General features: G+C 41.2%; 1 protein-coding gene across 2 annotated transcripts in view; it reads right to left on the reverse strand.

The window, feature by feature from the left end:
- Positions 1–1,173: 1,173 nt before the first annotated feature.
- The window catches only part of EDEM3 (ER degradation enhancing alpha-mannosidase like protein 3), an 83,225-nt gene continuing 63,484 nt past the window's right edge, over positions 1,174–20,914 (reverse strand). The window contains exon 21 of one of the 2 annotated variants that reach the window (XM_007451136.1): positions 1,174–1,804. In XM_007451136.1, coding sequence (XP_007451198.1) covers positions 1,410–1,804 — 395 coding nt within the window. In that variant the 3' untranslated portion in view covers positions 1,174–1,409. The remainder of the gene's footprint in view (positions 1,805–20,914) is intronic. The other variant, XM_007451135.1, reaches the window with a different exon arrangement.

Genomic DNA, 20,914 nt, shown 5'->3' on the forward strand with positions numbered 1-20,914 from the left:
TAAAAAAATAAATAAAATGAGTAAAGCCATGATTTCAATTACAGGGCTGTCTACAGATATCAACAACAAAGTTTTTAAAACTTAAATGTGGCCAGCACTAGACTGCCACACACACACACACACACACACACACACACACACTCTCACGCAAAGGAAAAAAAATTCTCATTAAGCTATATGGCTATATGTTAGTTGCTACTGTGTGTTTTACACAGGTTACTGTAGACTAATTTTCAAGTCCATATCAGAAGGAATATTTGTTTAAAAAAAAAAAAGCAAACTTAAAAAAAACATGATTCAACAGAAAATGTGACAGACTCCTTAGGTGCAACTTTAGAAACTAGTTTCAAAGGAGGAAAAATAGTTACTCCAGAATTTTTAGATCACTACCACAGTTTTATCATGGCTCCCTAAGATAGAAAAATGGAACAAAATGTATTCAGCTATTGGCAACATAGGCCTTGTGGCTCAAAACGCATTCTAAACATGGGATGGAGTAAGGCTGATGGCTAGAGGTAACCACCTCCAATGAAATGAACTGGAAAAGATTTATAATTTACCCTACAAAGATATAACTTTAAGTTCCATTTCAGAGTAGTCACAGCTTTCCTTACGGAAGGCCCAATGGCAAGTTCATATTGCAACATTAGAGTTTCTCCCTTTCTCCATTTTTCAAACGTATTAAGTAACCAATTTCCATGGTATATGACCTTTTTACCTGGTCCCAATGATTAGTCTTTATGCAGAGAACTCACTGAGAAAGTACACTGGCTTCACCTTTGGTTTAAATGAAAAGGACACTGTTAAAGAGGGAAAAAAAAATCAAGTCATCTTGATTATGTTACACAATGAAGCAAGTGAAAATGATGAGCAAAGACTGTTTTCACCATGAATGTATTTGCTTCATAACCACTTAGGTCACTTTTGAGTGTTTCTGTGAAGGCAGCATAACCAGAATGCCCAAAATACTCCTATGTGTTTTCCCCAAAGAGCCTCTAACCCCAGAACCAAGAAAACCGAGAGCTTCCTTCAATTAGAAAGCTGTACAAATTCGTATTCCCCACCTCACAGTTAACTGAATTTGTTTCTTATCTACCGTCTAGAGAGTGCAGAAATCTGGTTCCTAGAAACGCCCAATAATCTTTTCCTGGCCTGAGATGCAGCAGGATGGTGCAGTGCTGTCACCTGAGGGGGAAACTGTGAGTTTGCATTTTTGATGGGACAGTTATAAACAAGGTCAGTTCTAGCACAGCAGATTCCTATGATAACTAACTCTCCCAGTCAGAATGTGGTTGTTCATCACCATACTTAGAGCCTCCCGTGAGAGAGCCTGCTTAGTATCAGGGTATCTATTATCCACAGTTTACCTTTTCTTTTGAAATACCTACCACCAGGTAGACTTTAGTGAGTCAGAGTTCATCCTTCTCCATCATTTCAAATGCTTCTATATCTTCATTCCAGTCTGCTAATATGGAGTCTATAGGTTGGACCTTTTTACCCCAGCTAACATTAGGACTGGAATCCTCCTCAGTTTCTGATTGTTCTAAATCTGTACATTCACCATCAAGACTTGTAGTCTCATGGTTTTCCGTGGGATTAGAATTCTGTTCAGAAGGAGAAATGCTTGCAGCATTGTCCGTATCTGCTGGAGACAAAGATTCTGGGTAAGAGTTTAGAGAACTTTCCTCAGGAGACTCCTGATCAACCAAATCAACCTCCTGAGAACTTGATGCAATCTGTTCAGCACTCTGATTCTGAGAATCATTTTCAGAGGATGGTTGTTCTTCATTTTCCGTCTCAGGATCTGTATATGAAAGAAACAAACTTCATGCTACTTTCCCCACAAAACATGTACTATCACATTCTCAAAACCATACTGGTTTTGGTAATAAAAGTTAAAGAAAATCATGTTAATGCAGAATGACTCTAATAACTAATAAGACTGCCTTCAATGGGTATTAGTATTATTGTTTAGTATATTTCTTGGCATTTACTATTAAAATGCATATAAATTTGTGTTATGTCTTAGATTTATTAAATATTTAAATTCAGGAAAGCCTGCACATGAGAACATATTAAATAGAATACATTTTATTTATTTATTTATTTATTTATTTTTAAACATCTTTACTCCAATAACATCTTTATTGGAGTATAACTACTTTATAGAAACTATGCTTAATAGTTTCTGCTATATAACAAAGTGAATCAACTATATGTATACATATATCCCCATATCCCCTCCCTCTTGCATCTCCCTCCCTCCCACCCTCCCTATCCCACCCCTCTAGGTGGTCACAAAGCACTGAGCTGATCTCCCTGTGCTATGCAGCTGCTTCCCACTAGCTATCGATTTTACATTTGGTAGTGTGTATATGTCAATGCTACTCTCTCACTTTGTCTCAGCTTACACTTCCCCCTCCCCGTGTCCTCTACAACTGCGTCTTTATGAATAGAATACATTTTAAACAGCACATGACATTGCTGTACTTTAAGATAATATTCTTTGAAAAGTGAAATTCCCACTCAGTAAACCATGAAAATGCAGATAATACAAAACTTTGAATGATTCATGGATATCGATGTGATTGATCAAATACAATATTTTCATAAACACAAAACCAGATTATATACAAAACTTCTATTTCATTATTGGAGATCTATGAATTCTAAGATATAATCATAAAATCCACTGGAAAGATGAAAAGCAGTTTAAACTTCTTGTAATGAATATATAATAAAGCCACTAGAGTCATTTTATTTAGGGTTCCTACAAGAAAGTGCTTAAATATTAGCATCGACACCCACATGCTGCATTCTCAGACTCTGCAGTCAGTTGGTAAAGATCTCCCGAGTGTCCACTGTGTGGCAGGCACTGTGTAAGGTGCTAGGGATAAAATGAGGTGAAAACGAACATCTGACCTGCCCTTCTGAATCTTATAGTCCAGCTGGGGAAAACAACGTTTAGGAATAACCACACAATAGAAAACTCTGTGACACATGTCATGGTGTTAGGAAAGAATATGGAGATTCGAGGGCTTCCTTCAGAAAGTGATACTTAACTGTGATATAAAAGATAATCAGAGTTAATTAAAGAAGAAAGGGAAGATGGACTTATTATAAAACCAGAAAAACTGAAGGAAAATACAGGCATTCAGGGAGGTAGAGGAGGCTGTGTATACATGCACCCTAATTAGGTAGGATTACCTGACTAGGGAAGTTTAAGATAGTTCTTAGGTGGGGTTTGTCAGGGGGAAGGAGGGCAAGGGGGAGGAGTCCCCACACATTTTCTCAGCTGTGGAAAGGGTACATTTTAATTTGACATCAGGGCAAACTATGGTGGGGCCCAAAGAAGAGAAAGCAGTGTCTGGCTGCTTAGGGCTCATTTATGCTAGGCTACCCTAAGTTCGAGGGAGAAGGGAAAGAAGAACCTTCAACTTTGTTTCTAGATTGCATTAATCTAGCTTATCCAGATTGCATTAATCTAGCTTAGAAGAATAGGAAAAAGTGTAAGGTTATTTCTTCTCGTAATAAAGATTGTGATTTTGGCAAAAAAATCACTCTAGGGTTACATGTTATATAATATTATTTTGGAAATCTAGCTAATAAAATGGAATAAGAAAACAGAATAGTATAGGCTCCAATCAAGATGGCAGCGGTGAAGAACGTGGAACTCACCTCCTCCCACAAATACATCAAAAATACATCTACAAATGGAACAGTTCTCACAGAACACCTACTGAACACTGGCAGAAGACCTCAAACACCTGAAAGGACAAGAAAGAGCTCTACGTAACTGGGTAGGACGAAGGGGGAAAAAAAAGAGGAAGTGGGACAGGACCTATGCCCCTGGGAGGGAGCTGAAAAGAGGAAAGGTTCCCGCACCCTGGAAAGCCCCCTCAGATCAGCTGGGACAGAAAGGCAGCTTCAGAGGCGCAGAGCAGAGTGCAACCACCAGTTTGTGGCAGGCAGGAGAGAGACCCACACAGACTGCTGTACCGCTACCCTGCGCGCCCCAGCCTGACACATGTGTCCGCTGGTACAGGCAGGGGCTGAGTGCTGATACTCGGAGTTTAGAGGACAGACCTAGGGAGAGGACTGCTGTTGGATGTGCAGAGAAAGCCTGAAGGGGCTGGAGTGTGGCATGGCTACAGCCGGGGGTGTCTGCAGAAGCCCAGGCCTGCCACAGAACTGAAGAGCCATTGTTAAGTGGGGCACAAAGGGAAGGATGCCATGGCAGCCCCTTTCTCCACATGCCAGCCTCTGCCTCCACAGACTCCGGGACACTGCACACCAGCCACCGCCTCAGGGGCTCCAGACTCAGCAGATTCCTGCAACCCAGCTGCCGCCTCGGGCTCCCACCTGGGCAGGCTCAGGGGTCCCAGCCACCGCCTAGGCTGGCACCTGCACCAACCACCACCTTGGCAGGCCCCAGGAGCAGACACCAGTGAGCTGCCCACGCACAGAAGCAGGCCTGAAACCACAGCTGAGCCCCAGGGGCTGCGTGACTTAGGAAGCAGGGTTGCAATCTCTCCCTGCAGCTGTGTGAGCTGTGTATTTACACCTTCGCTGCTGGCTTTGTAAATTCAGCATCTGCAGAGCATCCGAGTAGACAATAGGTGTTCCCATGCTGGGATGGGTCTGGCCTTAGCAGCTGTGGGCTATGCGGGCGCGTGCACATAGGGGCTGGGCTGGGCCTGGGTTTGAGCTGCCTCCATAGCTCCCACAGCATGTCCAGGTGTGCAACTACTACAGTCCTGGGACCCGGCTTTAGTGGATCTGTGCTGGTGGCCTTGTGAAAACAACACCTGAGGGACACCAGGCTTGATTGCCAGCATTCCCAAGGTTGAGACGGGGCTGAGGGCAGTATACTTTGTGAGCCCACACAGTGGGTGACAGGTGACACAACAGACCACACTCACTGGTGAACAGCTCTGGTAGAAGAATACTCAGTGTCTCCTCTCCCTGTGGGAACACTCCAATCCCACCTACCTCACACTGCAGCTCAGAAATGGATCTGGGGGCTTCTACTCCAACAGCTAGGGAACAGACCCAGCCCCTGACAGGGCAATAACAACCACAGAGCAAAAGAGGAGGCCCCGATCAATATGCAGTGCAGACTCTGGTCACCACAACACCAGTCACACCTCCTATCAAGGGGATAACAGCCAGCATACACTGAGGAAAGAGGCAACAGGCATCCACAATAAAAACAGCCCTCACACCAAAAAATATTAAACCCACACAGGCTATACAGGGATGCTCCCACATAAAAATAGCCCTCCAAGACCACATAGATAATTGTTTCTCCTAAACTCATAGAGCAAGAGAAGTATAAGTAAAATGAAGAAGCAGAGGAACCACTCCCAATTATTAAGATCAAGAGAATTCCCCTGAAACAACAATGAAACAGGCCTCTTCAGTCTAACAGACATCGAGTTCAAAAAGGAGATAATGAAAATACTGAAGGAGTTAAGAAGGACTATTGATAGAAATGCAGATTACTATTACTAGAAACTATTAAAAGGAACCAAGAAAAATTAGAGAACTCATTCACTGAGACAAAAGCTGAGCTAAAGGCAATGAGTAGCAGAAAAAATAATGCAGAAAAACGAATAAGTGATCTGGAAGATAGAATAATGGAAATCACCCAGTCAGAACAACAGAAAGCCACATGAAAAATAAAATGAAAGCAATATAAGAAAGCAATATAAGAATAAACAAAGCATGCCAATGTACACTTAGTAGGGATCCCAGAAGAGAGAGAAAACAGGATTGAAGATGTCTTTGAAGAAATTATGGCTGAAAACTTCCCAAACCTAAAGAAGGGAACAGATATCCAGGTACAGGAAGCACAGAGGGTCCCAAACAAGATAAACCCAAACAGACCTACACCAAGACATATTATAATAAAAATGGCAAAAGTTAATGAGGATTCTAAATGCAGCAAGAGAAAAACAGAGTTAATTACAAGAGAACCCCCCATAAGGCTATATATCAGTTGATTTCTCTACAGAAACGTTGCAGGTCAGAAGGGAGGGGCAAGATACATTCAAAGTCCTAAAAGGGAAAAATGTGAAATGTAGGATACTCTGTCCAGCAAGATTATCAAATTTAAAATCAGAGAGAGAAAGAATTTCCCGGACAAGCAAAAACTAAAGGAATACAGCAATATTAAACCTATCCTAAAGGAAACATTGAAAGGTCTTCTCCAAATAGAAAAAAAAGAATCTTTAGGGAAAAAAATCATAAATGGAAAGTAAATCATTTAAATAAGCCAGTACACAGATTTTTAAAAATCACAATTAAAAAAAAATTTCTGTGAAAGCAATGATAACCACAACGAACAGCAGAAGGATGAAGATGTAAAGGAGGACATCAAAATCGTAAAATGCGGGGAAGGAGAGCAAGAAAATGTAGGGCTTTTCCCAGAATGTGTTTGAGGCTACATGACTACCAGTCTAAAGCAAGCAGATATAGGAAGGGGTTAATATACTTGAAAAACAGGGTAACCACAAATCAAAAACATACAATAGACACACAAAAACCAAAACCAGATTTTATGGATCTATCACGTACAACAGATTCATAAAACAAAAGAAAATCATCAGACCACAAAAGGAAAAACTGAAAGAAAAAGGGACAGAGAAGAAATATAAAATCAACAGGAAAACAAGGTTTAAAATGGTAATAAATACATATCTATCAATAATTACCTTAAATGTCAATGGATCAAATGCTCCAATCAAAAGAGACAGAGTGGCAGATTAGATTAAAAACAAGGGCCTAAAATATGCTGTCTACAAGAGACCCACTTTAGAGCAAAGGACACACATAGATTGAAAATGAGGAGATGGAAAAAGATATTTCATGCAAACGGAAATGACAAGAAAGCAGGGGTCACAATACTCTTATCAGGCAAAATAGTTTTAAACAAAGGCTATAAAAAAAGATGAAGAAGGACACTATATAATGATAAAAGGATCAATACAAGGAGAGGATATTACACTCATCAACACATATGCACCCAATATAGCACCCAAATACATAAAACAAACACTAACAGACAAAGGGAGAAACTGATGGGGATACAATAATAGTAGGAGACTTTAACACCCCACTCACATTCACATCAATGAAAAGATCTTTGAGACAGAAACTCAATAAGGCAACAGAGATCCTAAATAATACAACAGAACAGTTAGACTTAATTGATATTTTCAGGACATTACACCCCAAAAAAGCAGAATACACATTCTTTTCAAGTGCACATGGAACATTCTCTTAAGACTGACCACATACTAGGCCACAAAATAAGCCTTAGCAAATTTAAGAGTATAAAAATTATTTCAAGCATCTTTACTGACCACAACAGCATGAAAATAGAAAACAATCACAAGAAATGAGAAAAAACAATTACATGGACACTAAACCACATGCTACTACAAAACCAATGGGACAATAATGAAAAAAAAATTTAAAAATACTTTAGTGCATTTCCCCAGTGGTCCAGTGGTAAAGAATCTGCCTTCCAATGCAGGGGACATGGGTTCAACTCCTGGTCAGGGAACTAAGATCCCAAATGCTGTGGAGCAACTAAGCTGGGTGCCACAACTACTGAGCCCATGGGCCTCAACTAGAGAGCCTGTGTGCCGCAACTACACAGCCCACGCACTCTGGAGCCTGAGTGTCATAACTACAGAGAGAAAACCCACACGCCACAACTAGAGAGAAAACCCACACGCCACAACTAGAGAGAAGCCCGTTTGCTGAAATGAAGATCCCACGTGCCTCAACTAAGACCTGACACAGCCAAAAATAAAATATAAAATAAATACTTTGAGGTAAATGACAATGAAAACACAACCATACAAATAACATAGGATGTAGCAAAAGCAGCTCTTAAAGGGAAGTTCATAGTGATACAGGCCTTTAAGAAACAAGAAAAGTCTCAAATAAACAACCTAACCCACCACCTAAAAGAATTAGTAAAAGAACAAACAAAACCTAAAGTCAACAGAAGGAAGGAGATAATAAAGATCAGAGAGGAAACAAGTTGAGATTAGAAAAAACAATAAAAAAATAATCAGGGAGGAATCAAGATGGCAGAGGAGTAGGACATGGAGCTTACCTTCTGCCACAAATACATCAAAAACACATCTACAAGTGGAACGATTCACACAGAACATCTACTGAATGCTGGCAGAACTCAGACTTGTGAAAGGGCAAGAAAATCTCCACGTAAACAGGTGGGATGAAAGAAAAAAGAAAAAAAAAAGAGAGAAAGGAATCACGATGGGACTTGTGCCCCAGCGAGGGAGCTGTGAAGAAGGAAATGTTCCCCCACCCTGGGAAGTCCCCTCACCAGTGGGGAGATCAGCCTGGACAGAGGGGTGCTTTGGAGACTCAGAGGAGAGTGCAGCAACCAGTTTGCAGAAGGCAAAACGGACAGAGACCTGCACAGATGGCTGGCACCACCACCCTACATTCCCCAGCCTGAGATGCTCATCTACTGGTATGGAGAGGGGCTGGATGCTGAAGTGCTGGCTTTGGAGGTCAGACCCAGGGAGAGGACCAAGGGTTGGCTGCAGGAAGACAGCCTGAAGAGGCTGGAGTGCGGCAGCTGAGGATGCACTTGGAAGAGGTCTGGGCCTGACAGAGAGGCAAGGCACCATTGCTGGGGGGCACACGAGGAGAGGTATGGGACTGCTATAGGAGCTTCTTTCTGTGCGTGTGGGCTCTCAGGCAACAGGACGCCACCTACACGAGCTCCAGGTGCAGGCACAAGCCACTGCTGCCATTGTGGGCTCCAGAGATGGGCATGGGCCATTGCCACAGCTAAACAACCTGTGGGCAGGCACCAAGTGCTGCCCCAGCTGTCCCGGGAGTGTGCCAGCCACCTCCACCACTGGGAAACTTGCAAGCAGGCGCCAATCACTTTCCCTGCTGCCCCGGGACGTCGCCACTGCTGGGAGACACAGCAGTGGGTGCCAAGCACTGCCCCTGCTGTCCTGGGAGTGCAAGGGCAGCTGCTGACACTAGGCGACCCAGGAGCAGGCGCCAGTTGCTGCCCCTGCTGTTCCAGGGGTGCGTGGGCCACCGCCACAGTTAGGGGACCCACGAGCAGACTGCAAGCACTTGCCCCTGCTGTTCTGGGCACTCACAGCCCACTGCCATTGCTGGGAGTCCCACAGGTGGGCACGAATTGCTGCCCCACCATACAGGGAATGCACAAAGGCCACTGCACCTAAACATCCCATATCAAGGGGTAACGGCCAGCACACGCTTAGGAAAGAAGCAGCAAGCATCCAAACTAAAAGCACCCCTTGATTCTGGACGTGATGGTGGAGTAGAAGGACTTGAGGTCACCTCTTCTCATGAAAACACTAAAACCACAACTAACTGCTGAACAACCATCAACAAAAGACTGGAACCTACAAAAAAAGGTACATCCAAAGACAAAGAGGAAGCTACAATGAGGTGGCAGGAGGAGCTTTTGAAATATAATCAAATCTCATAGTCATCAGGTGGGCACCCCACAAAACTGGAAAATCATTACATGGCAGAGGTACTCCCGCAGCAGTAAGTTCTGAGCCCCTTGTCAGGCTCCCCAGCCTGGGGGGCTGGCATTGGGAGGCAGAGCCCCCAGAGCATTTGGCTTAGAAGCCCAGCAGGACTTGAGTGCAGGAGCGCCACAGGACTGGAGGAAACAGAGATTCCACTCTTGAGGGTGTACACAAGATTTCACGTGCACTAGAACCCAGCACAAACTAGTGACTCCACAGGAGCCAGAGCTACACCTACATGAGGATCTTGGAGGGTCTGCTGGGGAGGTGGGGGTTGGATGTGGCTCACTGTGGGGGCAAGGACACTAGTGGTGGAGGCTCCAGAGAATATTGATCAGCTGAGCGCTCCTGCAGGTTGCCATTTTGGTACTGAGACCTGGCCCCACCCAACAGCCTGCAGGCTCCAGTGGTGGAATGCCTAAGGCCAAACATCAGCAGGGGTGGAACACAGCTCCACCAATCAGCAGACAGGCTGCCTGAAGTTGTACTGAGCTCACAGCCACCTCTATACACACCCCTTGACATGGCCCTGCCCACCAGAGGGACAAGACCCAGCTCCACCAACCAGTGGAGAGCCCCAGTACCTCCCACCAGGAAGCCTGCACAAGCCACTGGACCAACCTCACCCACCAGGGGACAGACACCAGAAGCAAGAGGAACTACAATCCTGCAGCCTGTGGAAAGGAGACCACAAACACAGTAAGTTAGACAAAATGAGACAGCAGAGAAATATGTTTTAGACTAAGGAACAAGATAAAAACTCGGAAGAACAACTAAGTGAATTAGAGATAGTCAATCTACCTGAAAAAGAATTCAGAGTAATGACAGTAAAGGTGGTCCAAGATCTCAGGAAAAGAATGGAGGCACAGACCAAGAAGATACAAGAAATGTTTAACAAAGACACAGAGGATTTAAAGAACAGAGATGAATAATACAATAACTGAAATGAAAAAATACACTGGAAGGAAACAATAGCAGAATAAATGAGGCAGAATGAATAAGTGTGCTGGAAGACACAGCGGTGGAAATCACTGCCGTGGAACAGAATAAAGAAAAAAGAATGAAAAGAAGTGATGACAGTTTAAGGGACCTCTTGGACAACATTAAATACACCAGCATTCGCATTATAGGGGTCCCAGAAGGAGAAGAGAGAGAGAAAGGGCCTGACAAAATATTTGAAGAGATGATAGCGGAAAACTTCCTTAACATGAGAAAGGAAACATTCACTCAACTCCAGGAAGTGCAGAGTCCCATACAAGATAAACCCAAGAGGGAATACGGCAAGACACATATTAATCAAACTGACAAAAATTAAAGACAAAGAAAAAATATTAAAAGGAACAAGGGAAAGCAACAAATAACATACAAGGAAATCCCCATAAGGTTATTAGCCGACTTTTCAGCAGAAACTCTGCAGGCCAGAAGAAAGGTGGCATGATATATTTAAAGTGATGAAAGGAAACAACCTACAACTAAGAATACTCTACCCATCAAGGCTCTCGTTCAGATTTGATGGAGAAATCAAAAGCTTTACAGACAAGCAAAAACTAAGAGAATTCAGCACCACCAAACCAGCTCTACAACAAATCCTAAAGGAAGTTCTCTGGGTGGAAAAGAAAAGGCCTACAACTAGAAACAAGAAAATTATGAATGGGAAAACTCATCAGTAAAGGCAAACATAAAGTAAAGGTAGGAAATCATCCACACAAAAATATGATATCAAAACCAGCAATCATGAGAAGAGAGTACAAATGCAGGATACTGGAAATGCATTTGAAATTAAGAGACCAGCAACTTAAAAGAGTCTTGTGTCTAAACATACATATATATATGTGTGTGTGTGTGTGTATATATATATATATATATATATATATATATATATATAGACTCCTATATCAAAACTTCATGGGAACTGCAAACCAAAAATCTACAATATATACACACACAAAAAAGAAAAAGCAACCCAAACATAACACTAAAGATAGTCATCAAATCACAAGAGAAAAGAGCAAAAGAGGAAGGGAAGAAAACAGACCTACAAAAACAATTCCTAAACAATTAACAAAATGGCAATAAGAACATACATATCAATAATTACCTTAAATGTAAGTGGATTAAATGCTCCAACCAAAAGACATAGACTGGCTGAAGGGATACAAAAACTAGACCCCTATATATGCTGTCTACAAGAGACCCACTTCAGATCTAGAGACACATACAGACTGAAAGGGAGGAAATGGAAACAGATATTTGCAAATGGAAATCAAAAGAAAACTGGAGTAGCAATACTCATATCAGACAAAATAGACTTTAAAACAAAGACTATTACAAGAGACAAAGAAGAACACTATGTAACGATCAAGGGATCAATCAAAAGAGAAGACATAACAATTGTAAATATATATGCACCCAACATAGGAGCACCTCAATACGTAAGGCAAACGCTAATGGCCATAAAAGGAGAAATCGATAGTAACACAATAATAGTGGGGGCATTTAACACCCCACTTTCATCAACAGACAGATCATCCAGACAGAAAATCAATAAGGAAACACAAGCCTTATATAACACATTAGACCAAATAGACTTGATATTTACAGAACATTCCATCCCAAAGCAGCAGAATACACTTTCTTCTCAAGTGCACATGGAAAATTTTCCAGACTAGATCACATCATGGGCCACAAATCAAGCCTCAGTAAATTTAAGAAAATTGAGATCATATCAAGCATCTTTTCAAACTGCAACACTATGAGATTAGAAACCAATTTCAAGGAAAAAAAAAACCTGTAAAAAACACAAACACGTGGAAGCTAAACAATATGCTACTAAACAACCAGTGGATCACTGAAGAAATCAAAGAGGAAATCAAAGAATACCAAGAGAAATGACAATGAAAACATGACAATCCAAAACTTATGGGATGCAGCAAAAGCAGTTCTAAGAGGAAAGTTTATAGTAATCTTACCTTAGGGAAACAAGAAAAATCTCCAAAAAGCAACTTAACTTTATACCTAAAGCAACTAGACAAAGAACAAACAAAACTAAAAGTTAGAAGGAAAGAAATCATAAATATCAGAGCAGAAATAAATGAAATGGAGATGAAGAAAACAAAAGAGAAGATCAATGAAACTAAAAGCTGGTTCCTTGAGAAGATAAACAAAATTGATAAACCATTAGCAAGACTCATCAAGAAAAGAAGGGAGAGGGCTCAAGTCAATAAAATTAGAAATGAAAAAGAAGTTACAATGGATACCACAGAAATACAAAGGATCATAAGAGACTACTAAAGCAACGATATTCCAATAAAATGGACAACCTAGAAGAAACGAACATCATAGAAAGGTACAACCTTCCAAGACTGAACCAGGAAGAAATAGAAAATATGAACAGACCAATCACAAGTACTGAAACTGAAACTGTGAATAAAAAACTTTCAACAAACAAAAGTCCAGGACCAGCTGGCTTCAAAGGCGAATTCTACCAAACATTTAGAAACTGAAACTCTCCCAAAAAACTGCAGAGGAAGGAACACTCCCAAACTCATTCTATGAGGCCATCATCACCCTGATACCAAAACCAGATAACGATACCACAAAAAAAGATTACAGGCCAATATCACTGATGAACATAGATGCAAAAATCCTCCACAAAATACTAGCAAACTGAATCCAACAATACCTTAAAAGGATCAGACACCATGTTCAAGTGGGATTTATCCCATGGATGCAAGGATTCTTCAACATATGCAAATCAATTATTGTGATATACCACATTAACAAACTAAAGAATAAAAACCATATGATCATCTCAATAGATGCAAGAAAAGCTTTTGACAAAATATGACACGCATTTATGATAAAAACTCCAGAAAATGGGAATAGAGGGAACCTACCTCAACGTAATAAAGGCCATATATGACAAACCCACACCTAACATCACTTTCAACAGTAAAAAGCTGAAAACATTTCCTCTAAGATCAGGAACAAGACAAGGATGTCCACTCGCACCACTTTTATTCAACATAGTTTTGGAAGTCCATAGTTTTGGCAATCAGAGAAGAAATAAAAGGAATCCAAACCGGAAAAGAAGAAGTAAAACTGTCCCTGTGTGCAGATGACATGATACTATACATAGAAAATCCTAAAGAGGCTATCAGAAAACTACTAGAGCTCGTCAATAAATTCAGTAAAGTTGCAGGATACAAAATTAAAACATAGAAATCTCTTGCATTCCTATACACTAACAACAAAAGATCAGAGAAAGAAATCAAAGAAACAATCCCATTTATCATCACACCAAAAAGAATAAAATACCTAGGAAAAAACCTACCTAAGGAGGCAAAAGACCTGTCCTCTGAAAACTCTAACATGTTGATGAAAGAAATCAAAGATGACTCAAACAAATGGAAAAATATACCATGTTCTTGGATTGGAAAAATTAATATTGTCAAAATGACTATACTTCCCAAAGCAATCTACAGATTCAATGCAATCCCTATCAAATTACCAGTGGCATTTTTCACAAAACTAGAACAAAAAAATTTGAAATCTGTATACAAATACAAAAGACCCCAAATAGCCAAAGCAATCCTGAGAAGGAAAAAATGAGTTGGAGGATTCAGATTCCCTGACTTCAAACTATACTACAAAGATATAGTAATCAAAATTGTATGGTACTGGCACAAAAACAGAAATACAGATCAATGGAACAGGACAGAAAGCCCAGAAATATATCCACACACCTATGGTCAATTAATCTATGACAAAGGAGGCAAGAATATACAACAGAGAAAAGACAGTCTCTTAAATAAATCGTGTCAGGAAAACTGGACAGCTATACATAATAGAATGAAATAAGAACATTCTCTAACACTACACACAAAAATAAACTCAAAAGGGATTAAAGACCTACATGTAAAGCAGGATACTGTAAAACTTTTTGACATAAATCGTAGCAATATCTTTTTGGATCCACCTCCTAGAGTAATGAAAATAAAAACAAAAATAAACAAATGGGACGTAATTTAACTTAAACACTTTTGCACAGCAAAGGAAACCATAGACAAAATGAAAAGACAACCCACAGAATGGGAGAAAATATTTGCAAATGATGCTACTGATAAGGGATTCATCTCCAAAATACACAACCAACTCATGCAGCCCTATACCAAAAAACAAACAACCCAATCAAAATATGGGCAGATCTAAATAGACATTTCTCCAAAGAAGACATACAGATGGCCAACAGGCACATGAAAAGATGCTCAACATTGCTAATTATTAGTGAAATGCAAATCAAAACTACAATGAGGTGTCACCTTACACAGGTCATAATGGCCATCATCAAAAAGTCTACAAACAATAAATGCTGGAGAGGGTGTGGCGAAAAGGGAACCCTCCTACACTACTGGTGGGAATGTAAATTGGTGCAGCCACTATGGAGAACAGTATGGAGGTTCCTTAAAAAAACAAAAATAGAACTACCATATGTTCCAGCAATATGCCCAGGAGTGGGAGCAATCCCACTCCTGGGCATATATCTGGAGAAAACCATAATTCGAAAAGATATATGCACCCTGGGGAGACCTTCAAGATGGCGGAAGAGTAAGACATGGAGATCACCTTCCTCCCTACAAATACATCAGAAATACATCTACATGTGGAACACCCCCTACAGAACACCTACTGAATGCTGGCAGGAGACCTCAGACCTCCCAAAAGGCAAGAAACTCCCCACGTACCTGGGTAGGGCAAAAGAAAAAAGAGACAAAAGAATAGGGACGGGACCTGCACCAGTGGGAGGGAGCTGTGAAGGAGGAAAAGTTTCCACACACTAGGAAGCCCCTTCACTGGTGGAGACGGCGGGTGGCGGGGAGGGGGAGAAGCTTCGGAGCCACAGAGGAAAGTGCAGCAACAGGGGTGCAGAGGGCAAAGCGGAGAGGGAGAGATTCCCGAGGTGCTGACCAGCACTCACCAGCCCAAGAGGCTTGTCTGTTCAACCACCGGGGCAGGTGGGGGCTGGGAGCTGAGGCTCCGGCTTCTAAGGTCAGATGCCAGGGACAAGACTGGGGTTTGCTGCGTGAACACAGCCTGGAGGGGGCTAGTGTGCCACAGCTAGCCGGGAGGGAGTACGGGAAAAAGTATGCAACTGCCGAAGAGGCAAGAGACTTTGTCTTGCCTCCTTGCTTTGCAGTGCGTGAGGAGAGGGGAATAAGAGCACAGCCTAAATGAGCTCCATAGACGGGCCTGAGCTGCGGCTATCAGCGCAGACCCCAGAGACGGGCAGGAGACGCTAAGGCTGCTGCTGCTGCCACCAAGAAGCCTGTGTGCAAGCAGAGGTCACTATCCACACCCCTCTCCCGGGGAGCCTGTGCAGCCCGCCACTGCCAGGGTCCCATGATCCAGGGACAACTTCCCCGGGAGAAAATACGGCGTGCCACAGGCTGGTGCAACGTCACGCCGGCCTCTGCCACCACAGGCTCACCCCGCATTCCGTACCCCTCCCTACACCCCCGAGTGAGCCAGAGCCCCCTAATAAGCTGCTACTTTAACCCCATCCTGTCTGAGTGGGAACAGATGCCCTCAGGTGACCTATACGCAGAGGTGGGGCCAATCCAAAGCTGAACCCCAGGAGGTGTGGGAACAAAGAAGAGAAATGGAAATTTCTCCCAGCAGCCTCAGGAGCAGCAGATTAAATCTCCACAATCAACTTGATGTACCCTGCATCTCTGGAATACCTGAATAGGCAACAAATCATCCCAAATTGAGGTGGTGGACTTTGGGAGCAATGATATGTATGTTTTTTTCCTTTTGCTCTTTTTGTGAGTGTGTATGTGTATGCTTCTGTGTGACTTTCTCTGTATAGCTTTGCTTTTACCATTTGTCCTAGAGTTCTGGCTGTCCATTTTTTTTTTTGTTCTTTTTTAGTATAGTTTTTAGCGCTTCTTATCATTGGTTGATTTGTTTTTTGGTTTGGTGGCTCTCTTCTTTCTTCCTTTTTTTAAATTATTTTTTAATTTGTAATAATTATTTTTTATTTTAATTATCTTATTTATTTATTTATTCTTTCTTTCTTTCTTTTTCTCTCCCTTTTATTCTGAGCCATGTGGATGACAGGGTCTTGGTGCACTGGCTGGTGTCAGGCCTGTGCCTCTAAGGTGGGAGGGCCAAGTTTAGGAAATTGATCCACCAGAGACCTCCCAACTCCATGTAATATCAAATGGCGAAAATCTCCCAGAGATCATCTCAACGATACACCCAGCTCCACTCAAGGACCAGCAAGCTACAGTGATGGACACCTTAGGCCAAACAACTGGCAAGACAGGAACACAACCCCACCCACTAGCAGAAAGCCTGCATAAAATCATAATAAGGTCACAGACACCCCAAACCACACCACCAGACGTGGAACTGCCCACCAGAAAGACAAGATGCAGCCTCATCCACCAGAACACAGGCACTAGTCCCCTCCACCAGGAAGCCTACACAACCCACTGAACCAACCTGAGCCACTGGGGACAGACACCAAAAACAAAGGGAACTACGAACCTGCAGCCTGCAAAATGGAGACCCCAAACACAGTAAGTTAAGCAAAATGAGAAGACAGAGAAACACAAAATAGACGAAGGAGCAAGGTAAAAACCCACCAGACCAAACAAATGAAGAGGAAATAGGCAGTCTACCTGAAAAAGAATTCAGAGTAATGACAGTAAACATGATCCAAACTCCTGGAAACAGAATGGAGAAAATACAAGAAACATTTAACATGGAACTAGAAGAATTAAAGAGCAAACAATGATGAGCAACACAACAAATGAAATTCAAAATTCTCTCGAAAGAATCAATAGCAGAATAACTGAGGCAAAAGAACGGATAAGTGACCTGGAAGATAAAATAGTGGAAATAACTGCTGCAGAGCAGAATAAAGAAAGAAGAACGAAAAGAATTGAGGACAGTTTCAGAGACCTCAGGGACAACAATAAACTCACCAACATGCAAATTATAGAGGTCTCAGAAGAAGAAGAGAAAACAAAAGGGACTGAGAAAATATTTGAAGAGATTACAGTTGAAAACTTCCTTAATATGGGAAAGGAAATAGTTAATCAAGTCCAGGAAGCGCAGAGAGTCCCATACAGGATAAATCTAAGGAGAAACACACCAAGACACATATTAATCAAGCTATCAAAAATTAAATACAAAGAAAAACTATTAAAAGCAACAAGGGAAAAACAACAAATAACATACAAGGGAATCCCCACAGGTTAACAGCTGATCTTTCAGCAGAAACTCGGCAAGGCAGAAGAGAGTGGCAGAACATATTTAAAGTGATGAAAGGGAAGAAACTACAACCAAGATTACTCTACCCAGCAAGGATCTCATTCAGATTCGACGGAGAAATTAAAACCTTTACAGACAAGCAAAAGCTAAGAGAATTCAGCACCACCAAACCAGCTTTACAACAAATGCTAGAGGAACTTCTCTAGGCAGGAACACAAGAGAAGGAAAAGACCTACAATAAGAAACCCAAAACAATTAAGAAAATGGTAATAGAAACATATATATCAATAATTACCTTAAATGTAAATGGATTAAATGGTCCAACCAAAAGACACAGATTGGCTGAATGGATACAAAAACAAGGCCCATATATATGCTGTCTACAAGAATCCCACTTCAGACCTAGGGACACATGCAGACTGAAAGTCAGGAGATGGAAAAAGATATTCCATGCAAATGGAAATCAAAAGAAAGCTGGAGTAGCAATTCTCATATCAGACAAAATAGACTTTAAAATAAAAACTATTACAAGAGACAAAGAAGGACACTACATAATGATCAAGGGATCGATCCAAGAAGAAGATATAACAATTGTAAATATTTATGCACCCAACATAGGAGCACCTCAATACATAAGGCAAATGCTAACAGCCATAAAAGGGGAAATCGACAGTAACACAACTACAGTAGGGGACTTTAACACCCCACTTTCACCAATGGACATCATCCAAAATGAAAGTAAATAAGGAAACACAAGCTTTAAATGATACATTAAACAAGATGGACTTAATTGATACTTATAGGACATTCCATCCAAAAACAACAGAACACACTATCTTCTCAAGTGCTCATGGAACACTCTCCATGATAGATCATATCTTGGGTCACAAATCAAGCCTTGGTAAACTTAAAAAAATGGAAATTGTATCAAGTATCTTTTCCAACCACAACGCTATGAGATTAGAAATGAATGACAGGGAAAATGAACATAAAAAAATACAAAAACATGGAGGCTAAACAATACACTACTTAATAACCAAGAGATCACTGAGGAAATCAAACAGGAAATCAAAAAATACCTAGAAAAAAATGACAATGAAAACACGACGACCCAAAACCTATGGGATGCAGCAAAAGCAGTTCTAAGAGGGAAGTTTATAGCAATACAATCCTACCTTAAGAAACAAGAAACATCTCAAATAAACAACCTAACCTCACACCTAAAGGAACTAGAGAAAGAAGAACAACCCGAAAGTTAGCAGAAGGAAAGAAATCATAAAGATCACATCAGAAATAAATGAAAAAGAAAGGAAGGAAACAACAGCAAAGATCAATAAAACTATAAACTGGTTCTTTGAGAAGATAAACAAAATTGATAAACCATTAGCCAGACTAATCAAGAAAAAAAGCGAGAAGACTCAAATCAATAGAATTAGAAATGAAAAAGGAGAAGTAACAACTGACACTGCAGAAATTAAAAAAATCATGAGGGATTACTACAAGCAACTCTATGCCAATAAAATGGACAACCTGGAAGAAATGGATAAATTCTTAGAAATGCACAACCTGCCGAGACTGAACCAGGAAGAAACAGAAAATATGAACAGACCAATCACAAGCACTGAAAGTGAAACTGTGATTAAAAAATGCACAACCTGCCGAGACTGAACCAGGAAGAAACAGAAAATATGAACAGACCAATCACAAGCACTGAAAGTGAAACTGTGATTAAAAATCTTGCAACAAACAAAAGCCCAGGACCAGATGGCTTCACAGGCAAATTCTATCAAACATTTAGAGAAAGGCTAACACCTATCCTTCTCAAACTCTTTCACAATATAACAGAGGGAGGAACACTCCTAAACTCATTCTATGAGGCCACCATCATCCTGATACCAAAACCAGACAAAGACGTCACAAAGAAAGAAAACTACTGGCCAATATCACTGATGAACATAGATGCAAAAATCCTCAACAAAATACTAGCAAACAGAATCCAAGAGCATATTTTTTTATTTTTTATTTTTTTTGCAGTACGTGGGCCTCCCACCGCTGTGGCCTCTCCTGTCGCGGAGCACAGGCTCCGGACATGCAGGCTCAGCGGCCATGGCTCACAGGCCCAGCCACTCCACGGCACGCGAGATCCTCCCGGACCGGGGCACGAACCTGCGTCCCCAGCATCGGCAGGCGGACTCTCAACCACTGCGCCACCACGGAAGCCCTCCAACAGCATATTAAAAGGATCATACACCATGATCAAGTTGGGTTTATTCCAGGAATGCAAGGATTCTTCAATATATGCAAATCAATCAACGTGATACACCATATTAACAAACTGAAGATAAAAACCATATGATCATCTCAGTAGATGCAGAGAAAGCTTTCAACAAAATTCAACACCCATTTGTGATAAAAACCCTGCAGAAAGTAGGCATAGAGGGAACTATCCTCAACATAATAAAGGCCATATGTGAAAAACCCACAGCCACCATTGTCCTCAATGGTGAAAAACTGAAAGCATTTCCACTAAGATCAGGAACAAGACAAGGTTGGCCACTCTCACCACTCTTATTCAACATAGTTTTGGAAGTTTTAGCCACAGCAGCCAGAAAAGAAAAAGAAATAAAAGGAATCCAAATTGGAAAAGAAGAAGTAAAGCTGTCACTGTTTGCAGATGGCATGATACTATACATAGAGAATCCTAAAGATGATACCAGAAAACTACTAGAGCCAATGAATGAATTTGGTAAAGTAGCAGGATACAAAATTAATGCACAGAAAACTCTGGCATTCCTATACACTAATGATGAAAAGTCTGAAAGTGAAATTAAGAAAACACTCCCATTTACCACTGCAACAAAAAGAATAAAATATCTAGGAATAAACCTACCTAAGGAGACAAAAGACCTGTATGCAGAAAATTATAAGACACTGATGACAGAAATTAAAGATGATACAAATAGATGGAGAGATATACCATGTTCTTGGATTGGAAGAATCAACATTGTGAAAATGACTCTACTACCCAAAGCAATCTACAGATTCAATGCAATCCCTATCAAACTACC

Source organism: Lipotes vexillifer, unplaced genomic scaffold (assembly GCF_000442215.2).
Source record: "Lipotes vexillifer unplaced genomic scaffold, Lipotes_vexillifer_v1.1 scaffold343, whole genome shotgun sequence".
NCBI classification, from domain to species: domain Eukaryota; kingdom Metazoa; phylum Chordata; class Mammalia; order Artiodactyla; family Lipotidae; genus Lipotes; species Lipotes vexillifer.